Source organism: Myxocyprinus asiaticus, chromosome 9, assembly GCF_019703515.2.
Source record: "Myxocyprinus asiaticus isolate MX2 ecotype Aquarium Trade chromosome 9, UBuf_Myxa_2, whole genome shotgun sequence".
In the NCBI taxonomy this organism is placed as follows: Eukaryota; Metazoa; Chordata; class Actinopteri; order Cypriniformes; family Catostomidae; genus Myxocyprinus; species Myxocyprinus asiaticus.
The window spans coordinates 53,019,795-53,044,412 of NC_059352.1; the positions used below are offsets into that span (position 1 = coordinate 53,019,795).

The window sequence follows — 24,618 nt, forward strand, 5'->3', positions numbered from 1 at the left end:
GCTTCATTACATTTATCGATGATTGGGAAGGTTAATGTTATTAAAATGAATTGTATTCCAAAATTGAACTACCTGTTACAGTCTCTCCCTGTAGATGTCCCCCTCTCTTATTTCAAGCAATTTGATCGCATAGCGAAGTCCTTCATTTGGAATGGTAAACGTCCCAGATTACATTTCAGTAAGTTACACAGGCCGATTGATAAAGGTGAGCTAGGCCTAATCAAGATTTTGTTTTATTATTATGCGTTCAGTCTCAGATATTTGGCTCATTGGTCGCTGCCACCTGAGAGAGCCCCTCCCTGGTTTTGTATTGAAAAGGAAGTTCTTGCCCCTATTTTGCCATTGCAAAGCCTTTCTATCAAATTAATCAGAGAAGTTACACCCCGTTATCTCACATTTGCACTCAGTATGGACAAAAGTGTCCAGAGTGTTTAATTCTGATATTTATTTAAATGTTGCCTCAAGCATATGGCTGAACCCAAAATTATGTTTTAATAAGTCCCCTTTCTGCTGGTTAGAGTGGATCGTGAGGGGGTTACTACACTCGGTGACCTATAAGAGAGTGGAGTGTTGAGATGTTTTGAAAATACGGTTCAACATTTTGGGATCCCAGATCTTTTAGGTATTTACAGCTGCGCCACCTGCTCTGTAGTATTTTTGGGAGTAGCTCACACCCCCCTAAAGCGGCAGATACTCTGGGAGAGGTGATTACTGCTTTTGGAAAAGGTCATGAGGCATCAGTGTATTACTCCCTGTTAATTTAGAGTCTGGGGGATGGAGATTTAACTTCTATTAAGAGATTATGGGAGAAAGATTTAAACTTGATATTGGAGGAGGGAGTGTGGGATAGGATTATAAAAAACATCAAGTCTTACATCACATTTTACATCGATTCTATTGGACCCCCTCTAGATTGTATAAGCTTGGTCTTAAAGACACACCCACCTGCTGGCAATGCCAATCAGAAGATGGAGACACAACCCATGTGTTTTGGGGTGTGTTAAGATCCAAGAATTTTGGTTAAAGGTTCAGAGTTATTTGTGTGCCGTTTAGGGCATTCAGATTTTTCTTTGCCCCAAACTCTGTATTTTGGGTGATGGGGCAGTTATAAATTTGGGGGACAAATATATAAAAAAATTGGGTTCTGACTAGCATGATGATTGGCAGACAAATTATTTTAAGGGGTTGGAAGTCGGACAGAGCGCCACCATTTCCGGAGTGGTGTGCGGAGATGGGGAGGGTGGCGGCTTATGAGGAGATGATAGAAGGAAGGCTGGGGCGGGAGGACTTATTTTTCAGGAAGTGGGGTAGGTATTTGGTGGTTTTGGTTGATTCTAGGGGAAGGGATGAGGAGAGAGAAGTTTAGTTTAATTATGCATGTTTATTATATATTATATTTATTTATTTATTTTTGTGTGTGTGTATTATTTTACGTGACCACAGGGGTGTTCTTTTGGGAGGGATATTAGTGAGGGTTAAAAGTTAAATGTTGATTCAGTGTGTGTGTTTTTCTCTGTTGTGTTATTTTCTTTGAATCAATTAAAATGTTAATAAGAAAAAAATAGAAAAAAGAAAAAAAAGTACTTTTACATTAATTCTGTTAAAAATTGTGTATTATTTCAGCTGTAACGATGTCTAAATTGTCATTGCAACACAGATGTAAAATTGTCTATATCGTCACACAGATGTGGTTAATAAGTGATTTTATGACAGTAAAATCATGTTAACACACATATTGTTTATGTCTTGTGTCTATACTTTTGAAACAGTGAGTATTTTAATGTTTACAGATTGACCCCATTGACTTCCATTGTAAGTGTCTCACTGGAACACACATTTAAAGAAAAGGAGGAACCAGTCAGAATTAATTTTTGTGGTAATCAACATTATGACACAAATGCTGTCGATTGAGATTAACTTGTATTGAACCCGGAATATTCCTTTAATTAGGGTGTTTTGGTGCTTTTATCTTTTGTCAAATTCATAGTTTATTAGATTAACTTTATTTATATTGAAAAGAGCTGTGTGAAGTTTCTTCACATTTCTCCTTTAATGTTCCACGAAAAAACTTTTTAGAAACATGACACGAGAGTAAATACTGTAAAAATGTAAATTTCTGTGAAGTTTGGAGTTGAGTTGCTGTTCACGAAGTTTTACTGCCACTGTGCAGCATTACACGCTCATGTCAGAAATATACTGTGGAAAAACCCAACAAACATAAGGTGGAAATATTTCTGTGTTTATTAAGATACCCACTGAATGAAATGTAAGTTTCTGAGAGATCAGATCTCCACACACAAACACATTTACTACAGGAACATGCCATCACAGAGCAACTACAAGCAATATGAATATTACCATTCATTTACATAAGCAGATCAGATGCACTGAAACACTTTAAACATCACAATCACAGTTTGACAAGCAGAAACTGACAGTCTTTAACATGAATAAACACTGTCACATCTTATTCTAACACACATGCTGTTTATTATAACATCCACATACTGTACATCAATGTTTCCCAAACTGACGCAGAGTCTCTAATCAGTTCAATATTTTAATAACCACTGATATTAAAAGTACTTCGGCCAGCTGCTTTCACGGGTTCACGTGTGTCTGTCTGTACTATTATTAAAATTAATCAAACAACAATATTGACAATAATGAGAGAAATGCACTCACTGTCCTCGGCTGGATAACTTTAATAGAGTTTAATAAACTTCAATGAGTTCTTCTTCCCTGTCAAATGAATCAGTATTAATGTATATCTAATAATCCCAGTAAAGATTGTAATAATTTCAGTGCTTTTATTTTGCATTAGATTACATGTTTATTTGCTGCTGTTCAAACTTCAAACACTGTTTCCTCTGTTCTCTATTTTATTACTGGCCCTTTAATAATTACTTTAATAACTTGACGCAATGTTTACTTAAATTAAGGTTACATCTTTAAGTGTTTTATATTAATATGAAACTTTTTAAATAATGGAGTGTTTTCAAATATATATAAATGTTTAAGTAGTTGGGGTGCCAAAGTTTAGACTGGGAACGACTGATGTACATACATGTGATGAACTTACAGTACACTAGATTTACACTACATCATTAAACGATCACAAATGTTTCTCTTATCAAACATCAGCGTCTAATATTGAGCATCACAGAAACAGCAGAACTATGAGATTATAAATATCAAACTACAGTCACATCATCTGAATATAGTCACAAAGTTTCTGTGGTTTTCATGAAAGTTTAATGAAGAATGTGTGATTATATTTGAGTTTAATCTAGAGAATGATGGGTTAGTTGTGCACATCTGTGGGTGTTTGTGATGGTGTTGATCTTCATCCCTGCTCTTCCTCACTGCCGCTGTTAGAGCGATCCTGAACAAACAAACACAATCAGTCACTCACACAAAGTGTGTTTGTATTGATATACAAGTGTGTGTGTGTGCATCACCTCCTCTTGTTCTTCATCAGTATCATCATCACTAACGACGGGTTTGGCTCGTGTTCTCGCGGTTCTTCTGCGTCCTCTGCCGCGCTCCACACTTCTGTCCTTACGACTCAATTTAATCTTCACCTTCACAGACCGAGCTGATGTCACACACACACACACACACACACACACACACACACACACTTAAGTTACAGAGTTCATGTGTAAGTTAAATGTTATTTTGTGATGTCAATGTAATAAGTGTTTGACTGACACTCTGAATCAGATCCTTCATCCTCCTCGTCTTCATCACTGTCCTCTCCATCACTCTCTTCCTCTCGCTCGATCTTCTGACAGAGACTCGTGAAGACTGACTGCAGCACAATCGAGTCCTCATAGATCTGAAATAATTTAATAATATTCATATTTTCTCATTCCCTAAATCATCTCTCCTGGCATGCCAGTGTATGTTTGACGTCTCCTTGTCTATACACATTATAATTACAGTAGCTTTAGATTTCCAGTTAAATGTGTGTGTGTCTACTAGTGATATGTGTGTCTAACCAGTGAGCCCTCAAGGTTGAAGGTTTGAGCGTTCTGACACAGCAGCATCACGTCTCTCTCCAGATCATTCAGACTGCGGTATCGATGACTACGAATGCGTTCCTGTGGAGAGAACGCACAAACACGTGTGCATTTTAATCTTCACATACAATTACGTTTAAATTAAATTTATCAATCATTCTGTCTCAACTCAACGAGAGGTCCCCAGCACAAATGTTGTTTTTTCTTTTTTATAATTTTTTTATGGGTCAAAGATACACAAATAATAATGAATCAGATGCACAGGCAGCTGTCTAAACTTGCTGGGCATTATTGCCTGCAGCACCTCCGCCAGTGCCTTCAGTCATCCAGCTACGCGGTCATCAACCATCACAGAGGTTTCACCCCAGTAATCCCTGAACATCTCCTGGTAGTGGGGCAGCATTCAGGGACGTCTTCCTGCCACCCCCCACAGCTGGACACTGGATCCTTTCCTTTTTTGTTCTTGCATTCTCAACAAGACATTTCCCCTTTACCGGTCATACCATACAGTCAGAATTCGATACACCTCCCATGAGCAGTCCTAATAATGTCTGAGTCCTCTTCTCTGTAAGAAAAGACAAGCTATCTGACTACGCCTACAGTCCTCCAATGCCTATCCTTGAACCAATCCTACAACAGATAGCGACATGAGAGGCGTGCCGCTAGACTGCGTCAGCCGCCCCTCCAAGGCCTAGCTTGGCATGGTTTCGCTCCCCCACTCGATTCCCCACCAGAAACCCCCGGATGAGGACTGAGTGAGTCAGTGGAAATAATTTCTCCCTACCCTTTCTCTCTCCCACATACTACCTCACCACATATCACAAATGTTTCCAATTCCTACTTTCTCACTTCTGCACACCCCACTTTTTGTCCTCCCTTCTTAACCATAACCAGCAGCTTTCTTTGCCATTTCCTTTAGAGACTTCTTCAACATTGATTCAGTGATACCAGTGTCTTTCAATAGATGCTGCATTGATCTTCCCTCTACACCTGACCTCCACAGTGTAAATTGCAGGGAAAATTGATGGAGGGCTGCATTTTGCAGCCAGATCAGAATATTTCAGTTTCTTCCTCTCATAGGCTGTCTCCAGTACTTCTTCCCATGGAACTCAATCATTATGAATTTTCTAGCTGACGCCAACCATAACACTACGTCCAGCCTCAAAGAAGTAATGGCAACCTCAGAAGGAAATTTCAGCTGCTGACCAAAGTCGACCACCATTGACCAATCACTTCCAGGCGCCCGGACTGATCTTGCTTCCCTCAATGCAGTGCCTTGTGCAGCACCTTCTTTATTTATTTTTTTTTCAGATTAACAATTTTTATTGATTCACATATTTGAACATAGAAAAACAAAACAAAATGAAACTAAATGATCCTTCTTCAAAGGCCACCACCCTTCCCATCTCTGAGCACCACTCCTGAAATGAGGGCGCTCCAGCCGACCTCCATCCCCTTAAAAGTATCTGTCTGGCAATCTTGACACTGATTAAGACCCAACTCTTTATGTGTCTATTCTCAACATCGATGACAACCCCATCGGCCAAAATACAGAGTCTGGGGCAAAATGATACCCGAGTGCCCAATATATCACACACCAAACTCTGAACCTTCAACCAAAACTCCTAGATCTTAACACACCCCCAAAAGACATGGGTTATGTCTCCATCCTCTGATTGGGATTGCCAGCAGGTGGGTGTGTCTTTAAGACCAAGCCTATACAATCTAGAGGGGATCCAGTAGAACCAATGTAAAATCTTGAATTGCATAAGGCGCACCCTTGCATCTCTAGATGCAGACTTGACATTTTTTAGAATCCTAGCCCACACTCCATCCTCCAATACCAAGATTAAATCTTTCTCCCATAATCTCTTGAGAGTAGTTAAATCTCCATCCCCCAGACTCTGAATTAGCAGGGAGTAATACACTGATGCCTCATGATATTTTCCAAAAGCAGTAATCACCTCTCCCAGAGTATCTGCCTCTTTGGGGGGGTGTATGCTACTCCCAAAAATACTACAGAGCAAGTGGCACAGCTGTAAATACCTAAAGAACTGAGATCTGGGGATCCCAAAATGCTGAACCAAATTTTCAAAGGATCTCAACACTCCACTCTCATATAGGTCACCGAGTGTAGTAATCCCCCTCACAATCCACTCTGACCAACAGAAAGGGGACTTATTAATACAGAATTTGGGGTTCAGCCATAAGCTCGAGGCAACATTTAGATAAATCTTCGAATTAAACACTCTGGACACTTTTGTCCAAACCAAGTGCAAATGCGAGATTACGGGGTGTAACTTAACTTCTCTGGTTAGTTTGACAGAAAGGCTTTGCAATGGCAAAATAGGGGCAAAAACTTCCTGTTCAATACAAAACTAGGGAGGGGCTCTCTCAGGTGGAAGTGACCAATGAGCCAAATATCTGTGACCGAACGCATAATAATAAAACAAAATCTTGATTAGGCCTAGCCCACCTTTATCGATCAGCCTATGTAACTTACTGAAATGTAATCTGGGACGTTTACCGTTCCAAATTAAGGACTTCGCTATGCGATCAAATTGCTTGAAATAAGAGAGGGGGACATCTACAGGGAGAGATTGTAGCAGGTAGTTGAATTTTGGAATACAATTCATTTTAATAATATTAACCTTCCCAATCACAGATAAATGTAATGAAGCCCACCTGCCCACATCACTCGAAAACCTTTTTATTAAAGGGTCAAAATTAACTCTAACTAAATCACACCAATTTGCTGGGAATAAAATACCCAAATACTTAATGCCCTGTTTGGGCCACTGGAAGGAGCCCAGCTGGAAAGCCATTACCGGGCAGTATGCTGTCAGAGCCAAAGCTTCAGATTTATACCAATTAACTCAGAGAATTAACTTAGAAAAGGAATTAATAATTCTGTGGAGGCAAGGCATAGATCTAGTGGGGTCGGAGACGAATAATAAAATATAATCTGCATAGAGCAGAAGCTTATGCGCCACACCTCCTGCCACCACCCCTGGAAAATCATCTTCCTTTCTTATCGTGGCTGCTAATGGTTCCAGGGGAAGACAGAACAATAATGGGGAAAGAGGGCAACCCTGCTGGGTGCCCCTATCCAGAGTAAAATAATCTGAAATTAATCCATTTGTTTGTACCGCCACTACCGGGTGTCTATAAAGTAACTTAATCCAACCAATAAAATTATTCCCGAACCCGTATATTTCCAAAATCTTAAAAAGATAATCCCATTCTACCATATCAAAAGCCTTTTCGGCGTCAAGTGAGATGGCAGCGACTGGAGTCTGATCATTCGCCACTGACCACATGATATTGATGAAATGCCTGATGTTATCAGAAGAGCTACGACCCCGAATAAACCCCACCTGATCTATATGTATAAGAGATGTCATAACTTCATCAATTAGCCAAAATGTTTGACAATATTTTAATGTCAAGCTGGATCAGGGAAATTGGACAATAACTCTTACACTGACTTGGATCTTTGTCCTTTTTAAGTTTGTGTCATGTGTCATGGTTGGCGGAAGCTTTCCATTCTTTAATGATTCCGTATAAACTTCTAGCAAAAGTGGAGCCAGTTCTGTAGCATAAGATCTAAAAAAATCTATGGCAAAGCCGTCAGGCCCCAGAGCCTTGCCTGTAGGTATGGCCTTAATTACCTCATCAAGCTCCTCCAAGGTTATCTCAGAATCAAGAGAGTTTTTTTTGCTCAGTCGTCAGTTTAGGGAGTTCTAATGGTTCCACAAAGTTTCTAATATCTTCATCAGTAGACGAAGACATGGAACTACAGAGATCAAGATAGAATTCTTTAAAATCATTATTAATATCAATGGCCGTGGTAGAAAATTCACCACCAGCAGATTTCACTGAGGGAATGGTAGAAAAAGACTCTCTGTTTTATATATCTAGCCAAAAGCTTACCTGCTTTGTCCCCCAACTCAAAGTATGATTGTCTTGCCCTGAATAACCAAAACTCCACTTTCCGCGACAAAATAGTATTATATCTATATTTCAATCGGGTCAATTCTCTTGACATTCGGTGCTTCAACTCTGCCTCGGCACTTTTAGTATTTCCTTCCAACTCCACGAGTTCTCGTGCTTTGGATTTTTTGGTGAATGAGGCATACTGTATGATCCAACCCATAAGAACCGCCTTAAGTGCCTCCCAAGCCACGCCCACAGAGGATACTGAGGACCAGTTGGTCTCCATATAAACATTGATTTCAGTCTTTAACATTTGTTGGAAATCAGGATTTTGCAAAAGGAATACATTAAGGCGCCAACTATATGATTTTTTTTTTCTCTGTATATGGCAACACCTCTAAACTCACCAGGGCATGATCTGAGACTAAGATATTTCCAATTGAGCAATCAACAACAGATGAAATGAGGGATTTGGATATAAAAAAAAATCTATTCTAGAATAAATCTTATGGACTGATGAAAAAAATGTATAGTCCCTACCAGATGGGTTCAAAAGTCACCAAATATCTGTAAGACCAAGATTTTTACATATCCTGTGAAGCGTCAATGTTGCTCTAGGGGGCTTACACACTTTTGCTTCACTATGATCAAGGACTGAATCCATCAATAGATTAAAGTCTCCTCCCAATATTATATCATGAGGGGTACCAGCGGCTTGCAACGTCCCTTCAAGATCTATAAAAAAGCCCTGATCATCAGCGTTAGGTGTATGTCACGAACTGCCTCATGTTTTTTCCCCCTCACCTTCAGTTCACTTCAGTGTCTGTTTAGTTTTCCCCTGTGCTCAAGGACTACACTTCCCAGCATGCACCAGTTGATGATTCTCACCTGCCTTCCATCTTCCTCAGCTGTTCCCTCATCAGTCATCTGTTTGTATATATATACCCTCTAGTTTCAGTCACTTATTGTCAGTTCTTATGTTCCTATGATCGTTGCCTCCTTATGTGTTATCATTTAGTTCTTCTCCATTAAAAAAAGCCTGCGTTTATATCCATTGTCTCTTATCTCATCTCTGCATATCGTTATAGAAGAACTGACCTCACAAATGGATCTAGCGGTTGTCCAAAGGGTTCCAGTGGTCTCCGAGCCCAAATCAATGGAGACCACTCTCTCCCCAGCCTCGGTGGGCCTGGAGCCTTCCCTCATCGAGCCTCCCATGGCTCCGCCCCTCGAGCCTCCCACGGCTCCGCCTTCCATGGCTCCACCCCTATAGCCTCCCACGGCTCCGCCTTCCATGGCTCCGCCCCTATAGCCTCTCACAGCTCGGCCTTCCATGGCTCCGCCTGCCTTCGTCGAGCCTCTCCTGGCTCCACCTGCCTTCGTCGAGCCTCCGAGTAGATGTTTATTTATCAATGTAATGACTCCCCTGCTCTTACTTGAGCCAGAACTAAAGAAAACATGTCCACCCCATATCTTCCCCAATTTTTCAGCTTCCTGCGGGGAAAGATGCATTTAGATTAGGATAGATTGTGTCGAAAACAAAATTATAAAGACCGCATTCCAACATTAGTGCAATAAACAAACCCTGAACTTCCAGAACCAAACAAACAGAAAAACGTGCGCATTAACCCCGCACACGACAGCACCAACCGCCATCCATCCCTCTAAACTAAAACAGTCCATGTACGCCTATGAGAGTCCCCGTGACAACTTTGCCGTCGGATTGCTCAAGTCCGGTGTTTCTATACAGATTTTGTGAGACAGAATTGCATAACAGAAGAAAATCTATAGAACAAACTCCAGCCAATAGGCAGAATAAACACAAAGAACATGTAGATTCACCCACTTAACGGGCCCAAAGGTGTGCTCCTCCACAAAACAAATTCCAGCCACTAGCGGAACCAGCACACACACACACAAAAAAAAGGTCAATTCAGTTTCTTCGGACAGTCAAACGAATGTTCAGTGAGCCGGCTGCTACATGAGTGCAGCAGATGACCTAATCCTTCCAATGTCCTGCAAAAAATACTCCACAAAACAAACTCCAGCCAATAAGAGGCACAAGCACAAGGAACGTGCAGATTCATCCACAACTGTCCCGAATGAGTGTTATTCCACAAAACAAACTCCAGCCACTAGGCGGAACCAGCACAAAAAGAAACCAAAAGGTGCACAGCTTCCTCAAACAGTCAAGTAAATGTTCAGGGAGTCAGGTCCATTAGACTGCAGAGTGAGTGCCACACAATGACTTACTCATTCCATTGACTTAATAAACGACAATGCTTGTTGGGGACAAGTAAATACTTTGCGGCCATCCTTAGCATCTATTCTCAGCCTGGCCGGGAACATCAGTGCAAAAGCCACTCTCCGTCGATGCAAGAGTTTCTTGAAGGAGTGTTATTCCACAAAACAAACTCTAGCCGCTAGGCGGATCCAGCACAAAAAGAAACAAAAAAAGTGACCAGGTTCCTCGGACAGTCAAGTGAATGTTCAGTGAGTCAGGCTCACTTGCTGCAATGTGAGAATCACACCATGGCTTACTCATTCCATTGACTTTGTGAAGGACATGGCTTGCTGGGGACATGTAAATACTGACATTCTTGTAACCAACTCAGTGAATTTCGACTCCATGGCAGTAATCGATCAACGTATTACAGCAAGATCCTCCAAGTCCACAGTGACCTTCGTCAGCATCCCCGACATGCTCGACAGTTGCCACTGAATCTCTCCCGCCACACCGTCCAAATTGAGTCCCTGGTCTGCGGCCCTGTCAGGGGTATCAGCTTGAGCACATAAGTGTCTTTTAATGTCTCCAGAGCGCGAGGATTTTGAATTCTTTGACATATTATCTTCATAGAACAGTTATGGAACAGAGTGTATCGAATCTCACCGGTTTATGACATAAAAAGTATTAAAAACTAGCAAAGCCTGCAGAGCTCGATGTTCACATGTCCGAACCTCGCATGGTGTTACGTGACTCTCCAGCACCTCCTTTATTAGCAAACTCAATGAACTTCCTCTGAGGAGAATGATGGCCTTTAATCTGTACATCTCTAGGATCTCCGCCAGCTTTTGCAGGACTTGATCATGCTGCCACCTGTATCTTCTTTGTCTTGCACCCAGCCAACATATGCTGCAGATTTACTTTTGGGGCATCACAGAGGGGACAACTCTCCTCTTTGCCATACCACAAAGACAAATGTCCAGGACATGGAAGAGTATCATAGGTGGATCTTATTAGAAAACGAAGCCTGTTGTGCCTTCCACAGGTCAGCCCATCCTAAAACTTTATCAGATGTACCCTCCCATACTTACAACCTCCTCTGCCTATTTGAACTTGGGCTTGACTAGCCCTCACAGACTGGTCTGTCAATTCTCTTAGTGCTTTTTTTGTTGGTTTTCTCCCCAATTTGAAATGCCCAATTCCCAATGCACTCCAAGTCCTCGTGGTGATGTGGTGACTCACCTCAATCCCGGTGCAGAGGACGAATCTCAGTTGCCTCCACGTCTGAGACGGTCAATCGAACTTCGAACTTGCGACTCCAGGTGTAGTAGTCAGCATCTTTACTTGCTGAGCTACCCAGGCCCCCCAATTCCCTTAGTTCTAGAAACAGCCTGGTCTTCTCCTGCTTGTATCTCAGGGTGATGGACTATAGTGGCAGTTGTAATGCATTTCTTCCAAACAGTGCTACATCTGAAAGACAACGTGACAAGCCCAGCCACTTCCTGATGTAACTGTTGGCCTTTGTGTCTATCCTTGCCACTGCAGTGATCTCACATATTTTTAGTGGCCAAACTTCGAATAGGCTGCTCTGCCAGCACTGGGATTCTTTCCCCATCCACCTCAAACGATATGTGGTCCCTCCTAACTCCCAAAAGAATGGAAAGGCTACGCGATTTTGTTGGCTTAATCTTCATCTTGGCCCACGCCAGAGTCTGTTTGTACATGCAGCAGTCAGGAGAATGCTTGTGATGTCGCCCATACAGCTGCGCAGCACTGACAATCTCACCCCAGACTGTGCACGGATTCCTTGGGCCATCTGTCTGGGACCAGTTAGGATGATCTCAAATGCAGCTGTGAACAGGATGGGAGAAACTGAACATCCCATCGTAATTCCTTTTTCTAGTTGCTGCCAACCAGTTGTGTACTCCTGTGTTGCATTACATATGTTTAAACCCCCATAATAACTGTCTACCAAGCTTCTAATACACTCTGGTACATGGAAAAAGTGCATAGGTGACAAGCTGGTGTGGAACCGATCTATAGGCATTTGCCAGGTCTAGCCAGACTACATGGAGGGCTTTCTCTTCTCTCTTGTCAGACTGGATCTGCTGCCATATTATTGACACATGTTCCACACACCCCGGAAAAACTGGTACATCTGCCTTCTGGCAGCTTGTGTGTATGTATCCATTCTTCAGGAGGTAGTCAAGCATCCTTCTTGCTACCACTGAAAAGAAACCTTTCCCTCAACATCCTGATTAACTCTGTATCCTCAACAATACACCTAAACTGACTAATGTTGGTAGATTTCTGTTCTTTGGGTATAAAAGATGGCCACTGCCCTTCACCATTTCAAGGGTACGCACTGCTTCTTCCAGGCAACTCTCAGTAGTCTCCCTAACAGCTTAAGAACTGTCGGGCACCTCTTATACAACCTATACGGTATCCCATTCAGGCTCTGGCTGAAGTTGCCCTGGCTTTTTCTACCACCTGACTAATCTCACTCAATTTGGGTGGAGCTACATTAAATCCTAGTAATGGCTCCGTTGTCAAAGGGACATATCCGGGGAAGCCAAGCCGGCTGTTTCTGGGAATCACCAAGTTGTTGTTTCATGTGGTCTTCTTGTTCTTACTTCACCATCACCAGCTTTCCACTCCTCTTCTCCTGCCAAAGCTTTCTGGCAAACTTAAAAAGATCCTTGATGAACATCTCCCTCTCATGCTCCTTCCTTCTCCGCTGTCGAATTCTCTCTGCCCTACTCAAAACAGCTAACCTAGCCCTTATGCCATCCCACAATACCTTCAAGCCCTCCTTCTCATGCTCCTCTGCTTGCCATTATTTTGTAGAGGTGGGTCAAAATGACAATTTTCACCTATGACTTTGAAGCAAAACTACAGGTAAAAATAACCTTAGAAAAGTGTCAGCGTCATTGCTTTTATTTTTACACAGAGGTAGGCAGGTCTATTACTAAAACCAGTTGACTTCAGCATCCCTTGTTGCACTATATGTCAGTAGTGTGAGTCCAAAAATGGGGGAAAACACTATTGTGTTGTTTTTCCAAAGTTGGAGTGCCTATAACTCCAGAAGTATTAAAGATTTCTTAATATCCTTTTAGATTAGTTGTCAAGATTATCTGATTAGTTATTAGTTTATTTTATCTTCATTTCCTTTTAGATAACTTTCCTTGTTATATCTTCATTTTTAAGGCCCTCTATGGTTAAATCCCAGAGGGTTAGGGTTAGGCGCCTTTTCAGCACGAGGGATCGAATGTCCGTTTGAAGCGCGAGACTGATCTGCTCTTATTGCACGAGAGAAAATTAAAGTTTACAGAGGTTTAATGATTGTGCTATATTAATCTACTATATTTAAAGCTGAATATTATGTATGATTTCATCAGTAAATTATTTAACTGGATAAGCATGCACCTCCATTAAATATGTATTTTTGAAAATAATATTTAAATGTAATCAGACATATTATTTTAGAATTTTTTTTATTTAATTTAAAATATTTTAAATGTTTGTAATCAAAGAATGTTTGTAAGCAGCATATTTTCAGTAAGCAGAATTATTAGCTAATATTACCATTTGTTTTCACCATTTCCCTGTTCTGGGCTGTTTTTAGTCGCAGTAAATCTCTGATGGATCATTTAGCACTTTTAAGAACAGTACTTTTAGCTACATTTTTAAGGAAACAAACAGTTTTGCATGTCTTTAAAGTAATAATAATAATAATAAAAACTTTCAATCTTAACTTTTCTTGATTCAGGCTTAGTTTCTGATTAACATTTTTTATTGATTCAAGCAGTTAACAAAGAAAAGCAAAACATATTCACAGAATCAACATTTAACCCCCACTATTACCTCTCCCCCTCCCAATCCCCAACCCCACCCTGACCCTCAACAAACATCCCTGTGGTCACACATGAGTATACACACACACACAAATAAAAATTATATTCACACACATATAAAACTATACTTCTCTCTCCACTACCCCTCCACGAGAGCCCTCCAAGAATGCCAAATAGCTGCCCCATTTCCCATCAAACATATCCAAGTTCCCCAGCCTTCTACATGACACTTCCTTGAAAGCCGTCACCCTCCCCATCTCCGTGCACCACTCTTGAGATGAGAGCACTCCAGCCGACTTCCTCCCCCTTAAAAAAAATCTGTCTGCCGATCATAACACTGGCCAGGAACCAATTTTTTTATGTATTTATCCCCTATATTGATGACCGCCCCATCGCCTAAAATACAGAGTCTGGGGCAAAAATGAAATTTGAGTGCCCAGTACTTCACACATAAAACTCTGAACCTTCAACCAAAATTCTCGGATCTTAACACACCACCAAAAAACATGGGTTGTGTCTCCATCTTCTGATTGGCATCACCAGCAGGTGGGCGTGTCTCCAAGCCTATACAATCTAGAGGGGGTCCAATAGAATCTATGTAAAATACTGAATTGCATAAGGCGCACCCTTACATCTCTAGATGCAGACTTGACGTTTTTTAGAATCCTAGCCCACACTCCCTCCTCAAATACCAAGTTTAAATCTTTCTCCCATAATCTCTTGATAGAAGTTAAAGCTCCGTCCCCCAGACTCTCAATTAGCAGGGAGTAATACACTGATGCCTCATGACCTTTTCCAAAAGCAGTAATCACCACTCCCAGAGTATCTGCCACTGTAAGGGGGTGTGTGCCACTCCCAAATAAAATACAGAGCAGGTGGCGCAGCTGTAAATAGCTAAAGAACTAAGATCTGGGAAACCCAAATTTTGAACCAAATTTTCAAAAGATCTCAACACTCCACTCTCTTATAGGTCACCGAGTGTACTAACCCCCTCACAATCCACTCTGACCAGCAGAAAGGGGACTTATTAATACATAATTTAGGGTTCAGCCATATGCTCGAGGCAACATTTAAATAAATATCAGAATTAAACACTCTGGACACTTTTGTCCATACCAAGTGCAAATGCGCGATAACAGGGTGTAACTTAACTTCTCCGATTAGTTTGATAGAAAGGCTTTGCAATGGTGAAATAGGGGCAAGAACTTCCTATTCAATGTAAAACCAGGGAGGGGCTCTCTCAGGTGGAAGTGACCAATGAGCCAAATGTCTGAGACCAAATGCATAATAATAAAACAAAATCTTGGGTAGGCCTAGCCCACCTTTTTTAATCGGCCTATGCAACTTAATGAAATGTAATCTGGGACATTTGAAGGACTTCGCTATGCTATCAAATTGCTTGAAATAAGAGAGGGGGACATCTACAGGGAGAGACTGTAACAGGTAGTTGAGTTTTGGAATACAATTCATTTTAATAACATTAACCTTCCCAATCATAGATAAATGTAATGAAGCCCACCTGCCCACATCGCTCGAAAACCTTTTTATTAAGGAGTCAAAATTAACTCTAACTAAATCAGACAAATTTGCTGGGAACAAAATGCCCAAATACTTAATGCCCTGTTTGGGCCACTGGAAGGCTCCTGGCTGGAAAGCCGTTACCGGACAGTACGCTGTCAGAGCCAAAGCTTCGGATTTAGACCAATTAATTCTGTATCCCGAGAACTTAGAAAAGGAATGAATAATTCTATGGAGGCAAGGCAAAGATCTAATGGGATCGAAGATGAATAATAAAATATAATCTGCGTACAGCAAAAGCTAATGAGCCACACCCCCCACCATCACCCCTGGAAAATCATCCTCCTCTCTTATCGTGGCTGCTAATGGTTCCAGGGCAAGACAGAACAATATTGGGGAAAGAGGGCAACCCTGCCGGGTGCCCCTATCCAGAGTAAAATAATCTGAAATTAATCCATTTGTTTATACAGCCGCTACCGGGTGTCTATAAAGTAACTTAATCCATCCAATAAAAGTACTCCCGAACATTTCCAAAATCTTAAAAAGATAATCCCATTCTACCATATCAAACGCCTTTTCGGCATCAAGTGAGATGGCAGCGACCAGAGTCTGATCATTCGCCACTGACCACATGATATTGATGAGACGCCTGATGTTATCAGAAGAGCTACGGCCCCGAATAAACCCCACCTGATCTATATGTATATGAGATGCCATAACTTGACTTAATCAGTTAGCCAGAATTTTTGACAATATTTTTACGTCTAGCTGAATCAGGGAAATTGGACGGCAACTCTTACACTCACTTGGATCTTTGTCCTTTTTAAGAATCAGACTGATCCGGGCTTGTGTCATGGTTGGCGGAAGCTTTCCATTCTTTAATGAATCCATATAAACTTCTAGCAAAAGTGGAGCCAGTTCTGTAGCATCAAATCTAAAAAATTCAGCGACAAAGCTATCTGGCCCAGGAGCATTGCCTGTAGGCAGGGCCTTAATTACTTCGTCAAGCTACTCCAAGTTTATCTCAGAATCAAGATAATTTTTTACTCAGTCGTGAGTTTAGGGAGTTCTAATGGTTCCACAGAGTTTCTAATATCCTCATCAGTAGACGAAGACGTGGAACTATAAAGATCAAGATAATATTCTTTAAAATCATTATTAATATCACTGGCCGAGATAAATATTTCACCACCAGAAGATTTCACTGAGGGAATGGAAGAAAAAGACTCTCTCTGCTTTATATATCTAGCCAGAAGATTTCTTGCTTGGTCCTGAATAGCCAAAACTCCACCTTCCGTGACAAAATAGTATTATATCTGTATTTCAATCGGGTCAATTCTCTGAGGCCATCAGATGACATTCGGCGCTTCAGCTCTGCCTCGGCACTTTAAATATTTCCTTCCAACTCCACGAGTTCTCGTGCTTTGGATTTTTTGGTGAATGAGGCATACTGTATGATCCGGCCCATAAGAACAGCCTTAAGTGCCTCCCAAGCCACACCCACAGAGGATACTGAGGACCAGTTGGTCTCCATATAAACATTGATTTCAGTCTTTAACATTTGTTGGAATTCAGGATTTTGCAAAAGGGATATATTAAAGCGCCAACTATATGATTTCCTTTTCTTCATATGTGGCAACACCTCTAAACTCACCAGGGCGTGATCTAAGACTAAATCTATTCTAGAATAAATCTTATGGACTGATGAAAAAAAATGTATAGTCTCCAAATATCTGTAAGACCAAGATTTTTACACATCCTGAGAAGCATCAATGTCACTCTCGGGGGCTTACACACTTTTGCTTCACTATGATCAAGGACTGAGTCCATCAAAAGATTAAAGTCTCCTCCCAATATTATATCATGAGAGGTGCCAGCGGCTTGCAACATCCCTTCAAGATCTATAAAAAAGCCCTGATCGTCAGCGTTAGGTGCGTAAATATTAGCCAAAATCAACCTTTGCCCCTGAATTTCTGCTAAAACTATAATGACTCTTCCTAATTTATCTTTAATCTGTTTGAGACATTTGAATTGTAGATGTTTATTTATCAATGTAATGACTCCCCTGCTCTTACTTGAGCCAGCACTAAAGAAAACATGTCCACCCCATATCTTCCCAAAATATTCAGCTTCCTGCGGGGAAAGATGCATTTCTTGAAGAAACAATATATCATATTTCTTACACTTAAGAAGAGAAATAACCTTCCTTCTATTTATGAGGTGCCCCAACCCATTCACATTCCTTGCAAGAAATACTCCACAAAACAGACTCCAGCCAATAGGAGGCATAAGCACAAAGCGCATGTAGATTCATCCACAAAACTGTTCGGAAGGAGTGTTACTCCACAAAACAAACTCCAGTCACTAGCGGAACCAGCACAAAAAGAAACAAAAAAGGCGCTCAGTTCCTCGGACAGTTAAGTGGATGTTCAGTGAGTCGGTCCACTTGGCTGCAACATGAGTACCACAAAATAAATTACTCCATTGACTTTATGAAGGACATCGCTTGCTGTGGGCATGTGAATGTTTTACGGCCATCCTTAGCATCTATTCTCAGTTTGGTTGGGAATATCATTGCAAAAGTGACCTTCCAATGATGTAAGAGTTTCTTGCATTCCTTGAATCGATCACGTTTCTCTCATCGAATTCGCAAAGTCTGGAAATGCAAGAAAATGCTATGGTTCTTCCAAGAAAGCCTTCCTTTACTCCTCGCCTCACGTAACACAAGATCTTTATTGGATGATCTCAGACATTGGGCAAGAATTGATCGGGCCTGTCTCCCTCAGCAGATCGCCGAGCCAGAACCCTGTGAGCTCGCTCGATTTCCAGCTTATGTCTTGCTATGTCGAGCAGATTCGGAAAGAGCCCGTCCAGGAATTTCACTATATCCTGACCCTCTTCGGCATCAGGAATTCCGACCATTTGAACGTTATTCCGCTGGCTACGGTTCTCCATGTCCTCCAACTTCTCCCAGACATGCTCCAAATCCACCTTGGTCGCTAGCGGATTAGCAGATAATTCCCTCTCCGATGACTCCAGCTAATCGATCCGTTTCTCGACATCCCTCACTCTTGTAACCACCTCAGTGAATTTCGTCTCCATGGCAGTGATCGATTGACGTATTACAGCAACATTCTTCAAGTCAGCAACGACCTTCATCAGCATTGCCGACATGTTCAACATCTCTCGCCAAATTTCCCTCATTTCTCAGACAAAATCGGCTCCCTGGCTCGGGGCCTGCTTGGAGGTGTCAGCTTGAGCACGTAAGTGTCTTTTAATGTCTCCAGAGCCCTTTTTGAATTCTTTGACATATTGTCCTCCTAGAACAGTTATGGAACAGAGTGTATCGAATCTCACCGGTTTATGACATTAATAGTGTTAAAAATAGCAAAGTGCGCAGAGCTCACCGTTCACACGTCCGAACCTCGCATGGTGTCACGTGACTCCTCCGATTCAGGCTTAGATTTTGTTTGTTTTTTCTCCCCTTTATCTCCCCAATTTGGAATGCCGAATTCCCAATGCGCTCTAAGTCCTCATGGTGGTGTAGTGACTCGCCTCAATCCGGGTGGCGGATGACAACACTTTATAGCACCCACGAGGAGATTACCCCATGTGACTCTACCCTCCCTAGCAACCGGGCCAATTTGGTTGCTTAGGAGACCTGGCTGGAGTCACTCAGCACGCCCTGGATTCAAACTCGCGACTCCAGGGGTGGTAGTCAGCGGATTCAAGCTTAGTTTAAAGAATCGTGAAACGAACCGAACTGTGAGGTGAATGAAATGTTATTCATAATTCCCATAGTTCCATTTATGTTACTCCATAGTTTTGATGACTTTACTATTATTCTAAAATATGAAAAAAAAAAAAAAAAAATATATATATTATATATATATATAAAATAAATAATGAGTAAGTGACCCTAAACTTTTGACTGGTAGTGTACATCTGCACAGCTTTGGAAGGCATAATTATCAAACACCAAATACGCTGAAACTTGACTGTATTTCTATTGATTTTACTAAAAAATTTTGCCCCAAAAGTGTCTAGGTGTCAGACACCGTAAATCATAGAGATCCCAAACTTGGTATGATGGTCTCAAATCCCTCCAGGTGGCGCTATAATTAGCACATTTATGTTTTTGTGAATAACTCCTCTGAATCCTTCAGTAGCCCCAAATGAAATGCTCATATGGATTTCCATTTCCCCAAAATAATTTGTCCCACTCTGATTTTAACAACTTACTTTTTTGCATTCGCCTAATTTCCAATGATCTGTGTGTGTGAGTGTGTGTGTGTGTGTGTGTGTGTGTGTGTGTGTGAGTGTGTGTGTGTAGTGTATGTGTGTGTTCAGGTGTCACTCACTTTGATCTTCCTGAAGTCGACAGGTTTGCGGATGAGCTCGTAGTATTCGGGCAGTTCTTTCCGTGAAGGCAGCTGAATAAACACTTCACTCAACTGACGGCCATTACTGCAGTGATCACAACAAACAAACACCAGAAGACAACAAATCACAAATTACACAGAGAAGAATCACTCATTCACATGCTGTACATACAGTCACTAATGTAAATCTATGACACGTGTGCTACAAACACAACGACACACAAAAAATCACTTTCCATAACTCTCACACACACTCACACACACACACACACACACACTCACACACGCTCACACACGCTCACACACGCTCACACTTGCTCACACTCGCTCACACATGCTCACACTCGCTCACACATGCTCACACTCGCTCACACACGCTCACACAGGCTCACACTCGCTCACACATGCTCACACACGCTCACACAGGCTCACACACGCTCACACAGGCTCACACACGCTCACACAGGCTCACACTCGCTCACACACGCTCACACAGGCTCACACTCGCTCACACATGCTCACACTCGCTCACACATGCTCACACTCGCTCACACATGCTCACACTCGCTCACACAGGCTCACACACGCTCACACACGCTCACACTCGCTCACACACGCTCACACACGCTCACACAGGCTCACACTCGCTCACACAGGCTCACACTCGCTCACACAGGCTCACACTCGCTCACACACACTCACACACACACACACACATGCTCACACATGCTCACACACGCACGCATGCACGCTCACACTCACGCACACACACACTATCACACACGATCACACGCTCACACTCACACACTCTCACGCACACTCATACACACGCTCACACAATCTCACACATGCTCATGCACGCTTGTGTGCGCACGCTCACACTCTCACACTCTCTCACACACACACACACACACACACACACTTCTGAACTTGATGAAACTGACTTCTCTTTATATTTAATAACAGCGTCCACAATCTTCTTCATCTTCTTGGTGAGGGACGGAGGGTTTGGTGAGAGTTTCTCTGCCGGCGGACGACCTCGTTTCTTCTGTCGTTTACTGTCTTCATCTCTCTCTCTCGCTCCTCGAGTCCCTGAGGTGGACGGAACGGCATCCGGGTCTCGATCACGCCTCCTCTTGCGAGCAGTTTTCTTGTGCCGCACCTCCTCTTCGATCTCCTCCAGAGTCCCGTCTTCAATCGCCTGAGACGTGAATGAGAATCAAACGAGAGCGAGCAATCCGGCACATCTGACAGAAGATAAATTAATGAATGCGTTACGAGACGTGACGACCTCTGACCTTCAGCCACTGTTTCTCTGTGAGCGAATCGCTGTAATCGACCTCTTTCCTCTGACGTGAGCCGCGACCGAACATCTTCTCCTCCTCTTCCTCACAGGTGAGTCTCTCCACCTCGGCGTCATCCTTCATGATCCAGGTGGGCAGCTCGTCTTCCTCCATCAAACGCGGCTTGCGCTTCGGGTTACGAGCTTCCTCGCGTCGCCGGTCCAAATCCATACGCTACACACAGAGAGAGAGAGTTTCATTTGGAATGTATTTTATGAATTGAACACAGAGAAATATCAACTCTGTTCCAGTAAATGTGAGAAAGAGAACAGAAACCATGAACTGATCAAACTCGTCTTCACTCCTGGCGATCATCTGATTCACCGTCTCATCGTCCGGCACCTCGTCTTCTTCCTGATACAAAAAACACATGAGCAAAAACTCACAGAAATCAACAGAACAAAGTTCATCTCATTTTCCAAGGATTATATTAAGATTTAGAGTTTATTCTGACAGGTTTTATTGTAATCAGCTCATTTTCAATAAACTACGAGCTGCACATTCTCCTCCAGTGATTGACTACAGCAGATCCTGGAAATAATCATTTATTACACTACAGTTTAGGGCTGTCAAAACGGTTGAGAAACTAAATTAGAATTTTTCCACTTATATATCACCAAAAGTTTAAAGAGATTATTTCAGTTATGGGAAAAATAAGATACTATACATCAGTGATCACCAGATTTATAAATCGACATTGTCTCTTAACTCCTCTAAAGGGAGAAATTAATCAAAATAAACCAAACAGCAAGTAAAAAAAGTAAAACAAGAAAAGAAACGTTACTATTGATACTATGGCAATACTCAAGCTACAAAATAGCAGTAGTACCACATTGTTTTATATTAAGTACAGTTGTATGTACAGTAGTAATATTCCCAGGTAACAGTGGCATTCGGTTGAACTTGTTTGTGAAGCGGCATTTGCAGCTCAGACTCCAAGTCACAGCGGTAACCGCATGTATCTGCATCCATTGAGACTGTTGAAACAGGAGGTTAGATGGAGCGCAACAGAAACAGAACCTGACAAACGCATCCGGAACTCTTTTCAACTTAACACAGTGTTTCAGAACATGGGTGTCTTGAGGCGCACTTTTAAAAGTTTAAGTATTTTTTTACGTTACACATTGAGATCCATCTATCTTATGTTTACACCGATCAACCACAACATTAAAAGCACCTGTCTAATATTGTGTAGGTCCCCCACGTGCCACCAAATCTGCGCCAACCCGCATCTCAGAATAACATTCAGATATTATATTCCTCACCAAATTTGTACAGAGTGGTTATCTGAGTTACCGTAGACTTTGTCAGTTCAAACCAGTCTGGCCATTCTCTGTTGATCTCTCTCATCAATAAGACATTTCCATAAACAGAACTGCCGCTCACTGGATGTTTTTCTGTTTTTGGCACCATTCTGAGTAAATTCTAGAGACTGTTGTGTGTGAAAATCCCAGAAATACTCAAACCAGCCCATCTGGCACCAACAATCATCCATGCGGTTATCTAATCAGCCAATCATGTGGCAGCAGTGCAGTGCATAAAATCATGCAGATACGGGTCAGGAGCTTCAGTTAATGTTCACATCAACCATCAGAATGGGGAAAAATGTGATCTCAGTGATCTGGAGCTTGGCGTGATTGTTGGTGCCAGATGGGCATCCAGTGAGCAGCAGTTCTGTGGATGGAAATGTCTTGTTGATGAGAGAGATCAACAGAGAATGGCCAGACTGGTTTGAACTGACAAAGTCTACTGTAACTCAGATAACCGCTCTGTACAATTTTGGTGAGGAATATAATATCTGAATGTTATTCTGTGATGCGGGTTGGTGCTGTTTCGGTGGCACGAGGGGGACCTACACAATATTAGACAGGTGGTTTTAATATTGTGGTTGATCGGTGTATATCCAAAAACAATGTGTAAGGAGCGCAGACAGACATAAAAATAGTTGTGTATGAACGGCCCCTTGAGCTACGAGATGCTGATAAGAGCGCAAGACGCAACGACCAAAGACCTCCACTAAGTCATAATCAAATATAAAATACCAATGCAGAGCTTTTGCATTTGAATATGCCTTTTTATTTTTTATTTTATGAATATTAACATTTTGAATTTTAATTTGACAGCCTTAATAGATTTTATTAATTCTGCCAATTTATTTATTTATTTTTAATTTGTATCCCCTTTTCTCCCAATGTGGAATATCCAATTCCCACTACTTAGTAGGTCCTCGTGGTAGCGCGGTTACTCGCCTCAATCCGGGTGGCGGAGGACAAGTCTCAGTTGCCTCCGCTTCTGAGACCGTCAATCCGCGCATCTTATCACGTGACTCGTGCATGACACCGCAGAGACTCACAGCATGTGGAGACTCATGCTACTCTCCACAATCCACACACAACTTACCACACGCCCCATTGAGAGCGAGAACCCCTAATCACGACCACGAGGAGGTTACCCCATGTGACTCTACCCTCCCTAGCAACCGGGCCAATTTGGTTGCTTAGGAAACCTGGCTGGAGTCACTCAGCACGCCCTGGATTCCAACTCACGACTTCAGGGGTGATAATCAGCGTCAGTACTCGCTGAGATACCCAGGCCCCTCTGCCAAGTAATTTAAAGTAATCATTAATGATCATATCCTTAATCATTATGTAACATATGTTTTATATAAATACGGTGGATTAGAGATAGACGATATTGGTTGAAATGATAATCACCATTATTTAGTTGAAAATGTTAATCACGATTATTAAACACGATTATTCTCTCATCTAAGAATAGTTTTTTACAGGGTTGATGCCACTGCTTAGATATCAATTCTAAAAGAAATAATAAAATTAAACACAGCTCTCATGTTGAACAAGGTGTTAAAACTACAAACTAGTAAATGATTCCTTTTGACCAAAATTAAGTCATGTTTTGTCCATACTTTACTGCCAGTATAGGAGTTATTATGTAGGGTGTTCACAGTCCTGTTTAAAAGATCAAATTTTTGGGGTCTGGCTCAGCGAGTATTGACGCTGGCTACCACACATGGAGTCGCGAGTTCGAATCCAGGGTGTGCTGAGTGACTTCAGCCAGGTCTCCTAAGTGACCAAATTGGCCCGGTTGCTAGGGAGGGTAGAGTCACATGGGGTAACCTCCTCGTGGTCGTTATAATGTGGTTCTTACTCTCGGTGTGGTGTGTGGTGAGTTGTGCGTGGTTGCCATGGAGAATAGTGTGAAGCCTCCACACACGCTATGTCTCAACAAGCCACATGATAAGATACGCGGATTGATGGTCTCAGACGCAGAGGCAACTAAGATTCATCCTCCGCCACCCAGATTGAGGTGAGTAAC

General features: G+C 42.0%; 1 protein-coding gene across 3 annotated transcripts in view; it reads right to left on the reverse strand.

Moving 5' to 3' along the window:
* Positions 1-2,223: 2,223 nt before the first annotated feature.
* Positions 2,224-24,618, reverse strand: part of LOC127445989 (transcription activator BRG1) — a 53,648-nt gene continuing 31,253 nt past the window's right edge. For all 3 annotated transcript variants that reach the window (XM_051706559.1, XM_051706558.1, XM_051706557.1), the window contains 8 exons: positions 21,559-21,636; positions 21,238-21,456; positions 20,884-21,140; positions 19,919-20,024; positions 4,005-4,106; positions 3,715-3,841; positions 3,462-3,598; positions 2,224-3,385 (listed from right to left, as the gene is read on the reverse strand). In XM_051706559.1, the coding sequence (XP_051562519.1) occupies positions 3,347-3,385; positions 3,462-3,598; positions 3,715-3,841; positions 4,005-4,106; positions 19,919-20,024; positions 20,884-21,140; positions 21,238-21,456; positions 21,559-21,636 (1,065 nt within the window). In that variant the 3' untranslated portion in view covers positions 2,224-3,346. The remainder of the gene's footprint in view (positions 3,386-3,461; positions 3,599-3,714; positions 3,842-4,004; positions 4,107-19,918; positions 20,025-20,883; positions 21,141-21,237; positions 21,457-21,558; positions 21,637-24,618) is intronic.